Genomic DNA, 10,920 nt, shown 5'->3' with positions numbered 1-10,920 from the left:
TGTTTTACTTTAAAGTGTTCACACGCTTCTCTTTTTACAAAAAAAGAAAAAGACAAAAAATATTGAACCTTAAGATATCCGATTTTATTCTGCGAGATTTAATCGTGTGAATAATTTGATTTGGATTTTTTTTTTTATAAACAGCTGTGTTGTCGAATCTTCTCTTTTACGTATGAGAATATTATCTAGAATGCAAAAATTAAAAAAAAAAAACGAAAAAATACAAAAGCATATCGTGAGCATGTGAGGCGCTAATTTCTCGTACGTACTTTTATCCGTATTTTAAGTGGCGCGCGTTAGTAGCTTAGCGCGCGAGAAACATGTAAATGTTGAGACTGGATTACGAACGTACAAAAATACCTTATACCTGTAAACAAGACGTGTTATAATCACTTTGCGATTCGATCAACGCGTACGATCGTCCGGGTGAGCGAGGAAACGCTCGTAGCGATCGACTTGATTCGATCTACGTACGGCAATTTCTTACGACTCGTACATTCGATCCATCGAATCTGATTGCGGACCGGCAATGGCGTGATTTGGTGAAAAAGAAAATCTAATTTGTCATTAATTCCTCACACGATTGATCATTAAAATGTATATTTTTTAAGTGAAATTAAGAGACATTTTATTATATTCTTTCCTTACACACACACACAGAGGCACACAACTTACGCATCCTTCGACATCGCATTTATTTTCTTAAGTTGTCTGGCATATCCGCGCCATTGTTCGATCGACCCGATAAAATTCATCTCGGCCCATTTTAATTTTTAGAGAAATCCAACAGTTATGAAGCGACACGTAGGCGATCATGCGACTGGATGTTGATTAATTCTCGGAAGCTCAATTTCATAATAAATCGCACGCGAGACGAGTTAGGAAAGTCAGCCGAGAATAGGACGCCATCACTCCATCGGACCCCGAAAGCTAAAATCTCGATAATCGGAGAACGTTGATGTTTCATGATCTCGTTCGCGAAGATGTACCAAGTTAACTTAGAGGAGAAACCCTTAGCCAAAACGTCGAAAGATTTGTGTAAAATCGTGTCCATGTCGAAGGAATTATAATTAGAGTGTAGTTGACTTGTACACTTAACTTAAAAAAAAAAAAAAAAAAAAAATCTAAAGAGAATCTGTTCGTCGAAAGGGAGTGCGGGAAACATCGGAAGGTTGTTAACCTCGCGTTGATCTTAAAGCGGTTTTTTCAACTGGATTTTCCGGCACGGAACATGCATTTCGACATGGTCGCGGTTCCCGGGAAAACAGGAGATCGCGTTTGATTTCCCACGTGCACGCCGTCCTTGCGCGTCGACGTTCAAAGTCCGCCACAAGCGTATTATACGAGTACAAATTGCAAGCCCCTTAAGTCAAGCCCTTCGTGGTGAAAGATGCAGGCCTGGATGTTGGCCTCCCCTTAGAGAGTGTAAGAAGCCTCGACGGCTTGTCCGCGCGTTGTCAAAAAACGAGCGCATTCCCAAACGATCCTTCGTGCAAGTAGTTCCTTTCGAGATAATGTAGTTTTACCCATGGGAGATCGGCGATGCTTTTTACACTTTTTACAAAACATCCCGCGAATCGGTGATCGGACGGAAATGCAGTCAAACCTCTTGATTCCTTCTGATTCTCGTTTTCTACTTTTAAACTGCCAAGTTGCCGTAAATTTATTTTTTATATTACTATAGATTTTGCCCGATATCCCCGGTGAAAAATATTCTCATAATTAATATTTTTAAGAATTTCTCACATTTTTCAATGAAGATTTCTGAAAAAAAGTTAACCTTTCGGAAATTGTGAAATGATAAAACTTAGAAATCTTAGAATGTCTTAGAATTTACGTAGATGAAAAAATTGGAGAAAATGTTTAGTCTTTATCTGTGCTTCTGAAAAGTGTTTCAATTTGTATACAAAATGTGAGAAATTTTCTAAAAATAAAATCATAGAAATTCTAAAAAAATTTAGGAATAATTCTAAATAAAAGCTTTCAAAAATTTGTTATTCACTCTTTTATTTCGAATTAATCGTGAACATAAATAAAACACTATTTTGCGCATACATATACAATTTTTTGAACGTAACGGGAATAGAAATCAACAAATTGAAAAGTCTTCGCATATTCCTTATTGACTAAAGGTAGACTAAAGGGGACTCGACTGCACATCCGATCGATCTATAGTTATTGAAGCGTCGGATCGTTTCCTCTGCGAGAAGAAAACGATATCGATTTTATCCTCTCACCCGCCTTCGACTGAACGGAGAGAATTGCGCGATCGCGTTTCACTAGCCTCGACAACGAAAAGCTTCATTGAAAGCTGAAGGATATTTTTGAATTCGGTTATATCCTATAGAAAAATATTACGTCAGCTTTGAGGATACTAAGCGCGAATTGGATACACAATCGAACGAATGATATGTGAATCACGTGGAACAAAAGCGAAGGAATCGGCGAGGGAGGACTCGCTCTCTTCCGATTTCTCACGAACGCACTGCCGATCGCAACATGCTTTCTGCCGCGTAGCAAAACAATCGAGAAGCTTAAAAAAAAATGTTCAGTATCCTTGAGAGGGTCTCAAGTATTTTTCTATAAGGACTCGCGAGGACGCTCTTCGTGATAAAGTTTTAAGGAAATTCGTCCTGCGTGTGTTGCGTGCGTGTATTATCAATCAACCCAGAGCGAATCGCGTAAGAATCTACCTTGTTGACCTTTTCCGATGTTTAATTGCAGTTACGCGGTTTCGGGATTAACGAGAATCCGTTGTTAAATCTTGAAACTATTCTATGAAAAAAAAGAGAACAAGATGGAGAGAGAGAGAGAGAGAGAAAAAGAGAGAGTATGTTGTCTCAATGATCCTCGAACCTTCGTATTCTTCGATTACATAATGGCGGTACGTTATATCGATATGCCCGTGATAAAGGCAATGATACGACAACATGATTATCGCGACCTTCCCAATACTGTTGTCTCTCGCTACGAAATGACGGGACGACGATATAACAAATCGCTTTTGATTTTTCGACGACATACACCGAGTAAAAGAAAACGTTGCTAATTTGATTAAAATTTTCAACTTGATTAAATTTCTTTAGTTCAAGTATTCATGCATTTAATGTAAATACATTAAACATTTGAATTTCAATTCGAGCATTTATATGTTTAATTAAAAATACATAAAAACTTGAACTGAGGAAATTTAATCGGGATTTAATTGAAGAATTTGGTCGAATTAACACAATTTCTTTTTCTCGGTGTATAGAAATGCAAAGTCGCAGAAATCCGAGAGCCATAAACAGATTACTTCGCGATAACGACGAGGAACGAACCAAGTGTTTCAACGTTTATGCCACAGCGGTGATTTCCAAGAATTTATAAAGCGTTACGAAGCTGCGATGTGAGTTTGCTTAGATACGTTTACCATGATTTACAGATCGTGCGATAAGAATGTAACGGCTGTAAACGTCCTATTAATTAAGGCGAGTCAATACGAGGATTCTGAAGGGGATGCTTTTTGTATTACACGAGATAACGAACGCGACAAATACAAAAGAGACTGAGAGAGAATGTGCGAGAGAGAGAGAGAGAGAGAGAGTCTTCGTCGAGAAAGAGAGGAAAGAGCGAGATATTTTCGTTTTCCGAAAAAGAAAAAAAACAAGCCGCCTCTTCTCTCGGGAGTTTCATTCGTTGGTATTTGCAGCTATTTAATTGGCAAGCAGGTGCGAGAGGAGATAGCGCGGATATTAACGGCGATAAGGAGGCGGAGAGGCGCTGATAAGGAGCGTCGATAAAAGGAAAACGAAGAAAGAGAGAGAGAGAGAGAGAGAGAGAGAGAGAGAGAGAGAGAGAGAGAGAGAGAGAGAGAGAGAGTCAGAGTCGAGAGATTTGTAATATCGCTGCGCCAGATTATAACCACTATTAGCCGTATATACTTTATTGGAATATATGAATTATTAATGGGGAGAAAAAGTCGAAAATAAAGAGAGAGGCAATTTAAACATGGAGGAATCGTGTCAGTCTCGTTATTCCGAGAAACCCGTTCTTCCGAGCGTTCTCCAATGACGAATATTATTTAAATCTATTTAAGAAAAAGTTATAATATTATACTTTCCACGGCCGTAGTAAAGAAATAATATTTGTCTCAATTATTAAATAATTTCTTTCCAAATTTAATTTTGCAAATATACTACTAAGATGACATGTTATTATTTTGTCAAAATATTATTTAATACTTCAAAATTAATTGCACAATAGTTAGCAATATTTTACGAAAGATCATTATGAATCAATTTTTATGCAAAATTTCTATCTTATGTATATAGAATAATATATTGAATCATATATACAATTATATATAGAATAAATGTACTGGTATTTGGAAATAGTGATGGGATAACGCAAAGTTTTCGGGGTGAGAGTGTCACCCGCTTATTTCTGACAGCACATTTCGCAGGCAATATTGATCAAATACGGTGGTTTCCTGCACGTATCGCGGAGACACGCACACGGCACTCGACGCAAGGCGAAGACGTTCAGTTGAGCGTCCCCGACGACAACTGCGCGGAGCGAATCCGGGAGAAAGAAAGATTGCATCGCGTGGAAAATATGTCCGAGCAGCAAGTGGATTCGTCGTACGACTCGAGACCGGTAACGTCGACGAAGAAATCGGAGAGGCCGCCGTTCAAACTGTGTTTTTCGCGAAACCAGCAGATCGGGAAATCCGACGCTCGCGTATCAAAAACGAACGGTATATATTCTATCCCGATTTAAGGGATTTAAGAAATAGGCAATTTATTTCAAATAAAATTATATTATGGAAAAAAAAGAACAGGTTACACGCTAATAATTTTTGAAGAATTTGAAGAACTTTTAGCAAATTATAGAAAAAAGTAAATGTATAAACTACAAATTTTTATTTTTTAATTCATTTAAGCAGATCATATTTTTATTCAGTATTAATGTAATGCAATGTTTAGTCCCTGAGAAATGAAGGGGTGCCGGCTTTAAGAGGCCTGTGCCAGTATTCCTCTACAAATGAACATTTTTATTACATATATAAATATTCCATCCAGAGGTGTAACAAGTGCTGGCTCGTGTACGTTTTACATATGTTTTCCTAAACGCATCTGTGGTGCGTTTCACATAATGTTTTTACGACCGTTTAGAAAACGAAATGATAAAAAAAAGCCAACACGCGCGCTACTTGGAGCGGGACTGAAAGGAGTAAACGTACGCATAGCGCCAGCACGCGGTCTCGATTTTCGCAGCGCGAGTAACCGAGCGTAATACGACCTATGAAATAAATGCGCACGCGAAGCGTTTGCAAATCGATTACAGTGGACTTCGTCACACCAAAATTCTACTCGCGGACACTCGAGGACGCGCGAAATGCGGACGTAGGCGACACGCTCGAGAGACTCGCCGCCGAGCAAGAGAGGAGCCCGAGGAGGCTATACCAGACGCCGTTATTGACCAGCCACACGTAAAATTCCTGCCCTCTCGAGACGTGCGATCTCGCATGTTTCTTTCTTCTTCTTTGCGGGTTGTTCGCCGCTCCAACGGCTAATTATTATGACGATTTTCAGTTACGGTTGGTGGCACGACCGGGGGATACACCCAAAGGACACGCGGCTTGACTTTCACAAGAGAACGTCCGACCTGGTGAGCTTCCAGATGAAAATCTATGCCGAGGATCGAAAGCTGAAAGGCCTTAAGCAATAAAAGAGGTGTCGAAGTCGTAAATCAACTTTATTTTATCACTCGCTATTGATGTAATAATGTAATTGTAATAATAGTAACTTAATCATTAAAAAAAAACGTGTATGCCAGTAGAACGATCTACTCATTTTTCAATCCTTCATCTATCGAATGACCGAAAGACCTTTTAATACAAGAGATATAGCTACTACCACACGCAAAAAATGTATTATTACTCTACATGTATCCGTAATACGTTCGAATTCTTTGAGTTGACACAATTAAATTAAAATAAATGCGGATCAGCAATCTCAGTAACGACAGTTTTTGAGATTTGAGCAAATTGAAAAATTATTATTGGAGCATTTTTCAGATACGTCCGTCATAATTGTTCGCCGATCAAGATACAGTTAGCAAACTTTTGCGTAGCAATCAGCAATGTTCTCTAAATTGCTCGCGCATGTGCGGCACGTTGATAACTAATGCTTTTATAAATGTATGATAAAAATGCAGTCGTGTATGCGAAATAAGGTGTAAAAGCATTCGGCAGATCTCGGACCAGAAGTTTAAGTAAAGGAACCAAGTAATTAGATATCATTACCCATTTTATTTCACGTTCTTCGTTGATTCCTTTGTAAACGCCTGAACAGTTCTCGGGAAGAATTTTATGAAAAGTCACACGAGACACTCTTTCCCTTTTAGGTTAAAGGTGCGTTCAGGGAGACGCTATTAGCGCTATCAGCATCAGTTTATCCTTGTTCTACTTTTAATGAGTAATGAAGATGGACTGATGCTGGTAGCGCTAATAGCGTCTCTCCGAACGCACCCTAAGTACTTCGATGAAATCTCAAATTCAGGAGCACGCGCGAACGCGCGCGAAGAAGTCAGCTGTTAGCTCGCAGGGTGACTCGGACGCCGCTAACGGTGACTAACGGCGCTAACTTCACGCGGGACATCGCGCGCGAGCGCGAATCGAACGCGCGGAAAAGGCGCGAAATTGGGTTTCGCGGCGCTGCCGTCGCGAGCCGCGCACGCGCGAGCTCGTCTTCCCGCCGTTTCGATATCTCGCTACGTTCCCGCCTCTAGACCGTCAGCCAATCGGCGTCGCCCTCCGAGCCGGCTCGACAAGACGATCGCGCGCGCACGCGGGAGACCCGACGACCGACCGCGGCACTGCTCAGCACTGCTAACCCGGCTAACCGAGCGATTTGTTTTGCGCCAATGCGCTCGGATCGGTGATATTTGGAGCTCGCAGATTTAAAAAAAAAAAAAGGTGGCAATTCGGCGCCCTCGCCAGGGATGAATTTCGGTGGCATGCTGGAGCACACGCGGTTACACGAGGAATCCCGTTCGCCGAGATCCGAGGAGATCTCGCCGCCCGAGAGGTGAGACGAATTTTGTGTCGCACGTTGCTTTTGGTTATCCCCGATCTCGTATACACCTCGAGTCTACTCTTAACCTGTTGCCTGCTGCTCTCTCGGGGAGTGGGGAAAGGACACCGGAGGCAGGTGTACACCCGCGCGCGCCCATTCGCTTCGTTCTCCCGCGAGTAAAGGTTACGGTCGAGGGTATACGTGCGTTTTCGTGATCGAAAGGGACGCTTCGATTGCTCCGAATAGGGTTGAATAGCGCCCGGAGGGTACCCCATGACTGCCTTTGTTGTTTGTGCCTCGCAGCGTACGCTCGATGTAAAGTGATACTATGGCCGAGACTTGACGCTGCTGAAAAATCGTCAGCGAGTTTCACTCCCGGATTTTTCGCAAACAAGCTTCATTACTTTGATCACGAAACGTCGTCGTGATTTTTGTCTAACGTGAAAGTGGGCCACTCTATGCTCGTAAGATTTACGGAAAAGCATGTGTGCTTTTTGCCGAGAAAATAACGGCAAAGTTTTCGTGGATATAAATGAGGCAAGACTTGCTCCAGATATATACAGCTTTTTTCTTTTTTTGTATGCATGAATATATATCGATAAATGTATCAATTATTCTATTTGCTGTTGTGTACAAGTGTCTTTGTTTAAGGGGCACAGATAGATTTATTCTTTTTGCGATTTATATAACGTTAACATTATGATCTTTATATAGTTAATATCTACTGGATTTTGTGTATGTACTACAATTACTAATTCTCCTTTCCTACAGTATTTGCCTGGTTTTATAACAGTTCACTGTTAAGAACTTGATATCATTAGGGTTTGGATATATAATAAAGAAAAGAGCTTGTGTATCTATAGGTATATAATGAATAAAGACCAATCTTCTTCGTCATCACCTTGGTGGAACAGGTTTATATATAATTTGTTCCTTTGTTAATTACGTTTGAACTTCATTTATGATTTAATACTATATGTTTGTAAAATTATGTAATAAACGAATTCTATGTTTACAGCAAACGATTACGTTTGGATGACGGTTGCAATAACAACCTAAATGGTGATTCTCGAAATAGTGCAAAATGGCCGTATTCAGGAAACACCAGTCTCATAGAACCTGAAATCCTAGAAGACATGGGCGTTGGTATGTTGGAAGATGGAGTAATGAATTATGAAAGTACAAAAAGACTACAATCCGAACAGTGTACGATTTTATCAGAGAATTTAGATAGTAATCATAAATCAATGATAGACGAACCTGATGCCTTTGGATATCAAGAGGAGGTTTATACAAGTTCTAATTTGGAAATTGTGAATACAAACAGGTTTGTGACAAGAGAGGCTGCTTTGGAGATTTCAAATGATGTCTTAATTTATTGTTTACTTAATTATTCTTACAGGATTCAACAAGATTCGTATGATATGGATGATTTGGCTACGTTAGGCACGGAGAATGAATCTGGCTATTCCTCAAAAATGGAAGCTGACTATTTTGGGGATCTAAAGGAAAGCTTTACTAAGGAAAAGATCAATGCTTCCGCTGAGAAAAACGAGCAAACTTGTTTAGATCAATTCTGTTTGTTTAGAAGAAAAAGGAAGGCTTCTACTGATGGCGAGGACAAATTTAACAAGCTGTCGGATGAAATAATTTTGATGATATTGAAATGGTTACCTAAGAAATGCTTGGTAAACATACTAACAAAATTTTAAGCATACTTGTAAATTATATACATGTCAAGTGTATAAATTATTTTGTATACAGGTACGCTCCATGCTGGTATGCAAACGTTGGTGTCAAATAGCTCGTGATGAAGCATTGTGGACTAGATTAGACTTGGGTAGTAAAGTTTTGAACGAAGGCACGTTAGGGCACATACTGCCGCGAGGAGTACAAATTTTAAGACTGGCACAGGCAGAAATCGCAGATCCTGTCTTTTGTGAAGGCAGCGAAGTTCTTAGCGATTCTTATATCAGTAAATTACAGTACTTGGATTTATCTATGGCAGTTATATCGCCTGTTGGCTTGGCTACATTATTATCCAAATGTAAATATCTGAAAAAATTGTCTCTGGAAAAATGTGTAGTAAATAGAGACTGCTGTAGAGCCATTAGTCAAAACACTGAATTAGAAACTTTGAATCTAACAATGTGCGAGAATATAGATACTGGATGTATTATGAATTTAATGAAACTTAAATGGTAAAAAGTTATTAGTTTTTCTATTTACATATGTTCATGCAGTTTTCAATTTTAATACAATTGATGGATTGTTTCAGCTTAACTGCTCTCAATATGTCATGGTGTTCTCTGGATAATGAATGTATGACTTTACTTTGTCGAACACTGCCAACATCCATTACACGTTTAAACATAGCGGGTTGTAGAAAAACAATGACTGATGAGAGTAAGTATGACAATTGAGATTTTGTTCTTTATCAGCTTTAGCATGCATTTGTTTTTAAAATTTCAGATGTAAAGGACTTGTCGAAAAGATGTCCGGATATTATAGAATTAGACTTGAGTGATTGCGCTATGCTTACAATGCATACCGTCCATAATTTATTGAACTTTTCGAAGCTTGAGCACTTGTCACTGAGCCGTTGTTACAGCATTCCACAATCAGCGTATATAAGATTAGCTCATATGCCGTGTCTATTGTATTTAGATGTTTTTGGCCTAATGTCGGAATCGGTACTCAAATCATTACAAGCTACCTGCCGTGAACCCGAAATTAACAAGTATCTTTATAGCTCGGTCGCAAGGCCAACAGTCGGTATTCGAAGAACTAGTATTTGGGGTCTTCGAGTTAGAGATTAAATTTAATTATTTAGGCGATATTTTCAATTTATTATTTACGAGGGATAGACTTCATCTATAAATCAAGGAATAGATTTGACCAAAGGGTAACTGATCTATATGTAATATTGCATCTTTCTACGCAGACTGAATATTGTATTGATAAAAAGTAAAATTTAATGGGAAAAAGAGATGCTTAAGGTAATACATATGTTCCTTTGAAAATTTACTATTGAATTGTTATTCAGAGATGTATAGAACTTTATATACAGATCTTTATGTCAGACCATTCGTTAACAGCAGGCTTAAAATCATTTTTAGATGAAAATAATATCGTTATCATATTAATTAAAATAGTTTTTAAAATTGTTTAATTAATTAATCAATCATGTAAATTTAAATAATTTAACATTGCTTTGCTGTATAAACATTTCTTGTAAATTTATATTTCTGTATTTTGATATTAAAATTTTCATGTTAAAATGATCTCAAGAGTCTGTTATTAACAAGTTGTGATAAGAAAGATTTGTATAGATACTATTGTTAATATGGAGCATTTAATATTTAACAAGTCAATTTATTTCGGCTGTGTAAGACCTTTTTACAATTTTTGATCGTGGTATATAAATTGAATTTTGTCAAAGATTTTTGTTTTGCTGTATACTAATTCTTATCAATAATGATCTCATAAAATGATATAATAATGATCAGATATGCGTGTTCATGTATTATTTACAACAAAGAAAAGTTATACAAAATGTAAAAGCTCAAATCTACAATATATTTGTGATAAAACTCAATATCTATTGCTAGTTAACAATTATATAAACTAATTAATTTGTTGTGCGCACAATAAAGTTTCTTAGACTGAAAAATTGTTATTTGTTATGCCGAATACATATATTTGTCATTGTCATATATTATTATGTGCATATAAATATATTTAATTTAATTTAAAAAATTTACATAAAATTTTTTAGTACTTTTATATTAAGTATTAACATTAATTGATTATTCAGATAAATTTAATGTACGTTTAATAATCTCTGAACTAATATTCC

General features: G+C 37.9%; 2 protein-coding genes and 1 long non-coding RNA gene across 6 annotated transcripts; 2 read left to right on the top strand and 1 right to left on the bottom strand.

Annotated features, from left to right (window-relative positions):
* Positions 1-4,123: 4,123 nt before the first annotated feature.
* Positions 4,124-6,283, top strand: LOC105830726. The gene is made up of 3 exons (XM_012670231.3): positions 4,124-4,738; positions 5,329-5,473; positions 5,577-6,283. The coding sequence occupies exons 1-3, from the start codon at positions 4,597-4,599 to the stop codon at positions 5,710-5,712; spliced, it is 423 nt and encodes a 140-aa protein (XP_012525685.1). The 5' UTR covers positions 4,124-4,596; the 3' UTR covers positions 5,713-6,283.
* LOC114255210 lies at positions 4,901-6,599 on the bottom strand. Its single transcript, XR_003626509.2, has 2 exons — positions 6,290-6,599; positions 4,901-5,700 (listed from the first exon to the last, which is right to left on the bottom strand). It is a non-coding gene; the product is annotated as an uncharacterized LOC114255210 (long non-coding RNA).
* A 264-nt stretch (positions 6,600-6,863) lies between these two features.
* Positions 6,864-10,734, top strand: LOC105830728 (S-phase kinase-associated protein 2). Of its 4 annotated transcripts, none has more exons than XM_012670235.3 (7): positions 6,933-7,073; positions 7,833-7,975; positions 8,080-8,388; positions 8,464-8,749; positions 8,826-9,262; positions 9,340-9,467; positions 9,534-10,734. In XM_012670235.3, exons 2-7 carry the CDS (start codon positions 7,932-7,934, stop codon positions 9,878-9,880), a joined length of 1,551 nt encoding a protein of 516 aa, XP_012525689.1. In that variant the 5' UTR covers positions 6,933-7,073; positions 7,833-7,931; the 3' UTR covers positions 9,881-10,734. The 4 variants fall into 4 exon arrangements, with proteins under 4 accessions (XP_012525688.1, XP_012525689.1, XP_036148286.1 ...); XM_036292393.1 differs by having other exon boundaries at positions 6,942-7,073; positions 7,365-7,975; XM_036292392.1 differs by having other exon boundaries at positions 6,960-7,598.
* The last annotated feature ends 186 nt before the right edge of the window (positions 10,735-10,920 follow it).

Source organism: Monomorium pharaonis, chromosome 9 (assembly GCF_013373865.1).
Source record: "Monomorium pharaonis isolate MP-MQ-018 chromosome 9, ASM1337386v2, whole genome shotgun sequence".
Lineage (NCBI taxonomy): Eukaryota > Metazoa > Arthropoda > Insecta > Hymenoptera > Formicidae > Monomorium > Monomorium pharaonis.
The sequence above is the reverse complement of the archived record's forward strand: the minus strand, read 5'-3'. Positions and strand labels throughout refer to the sequence as shown.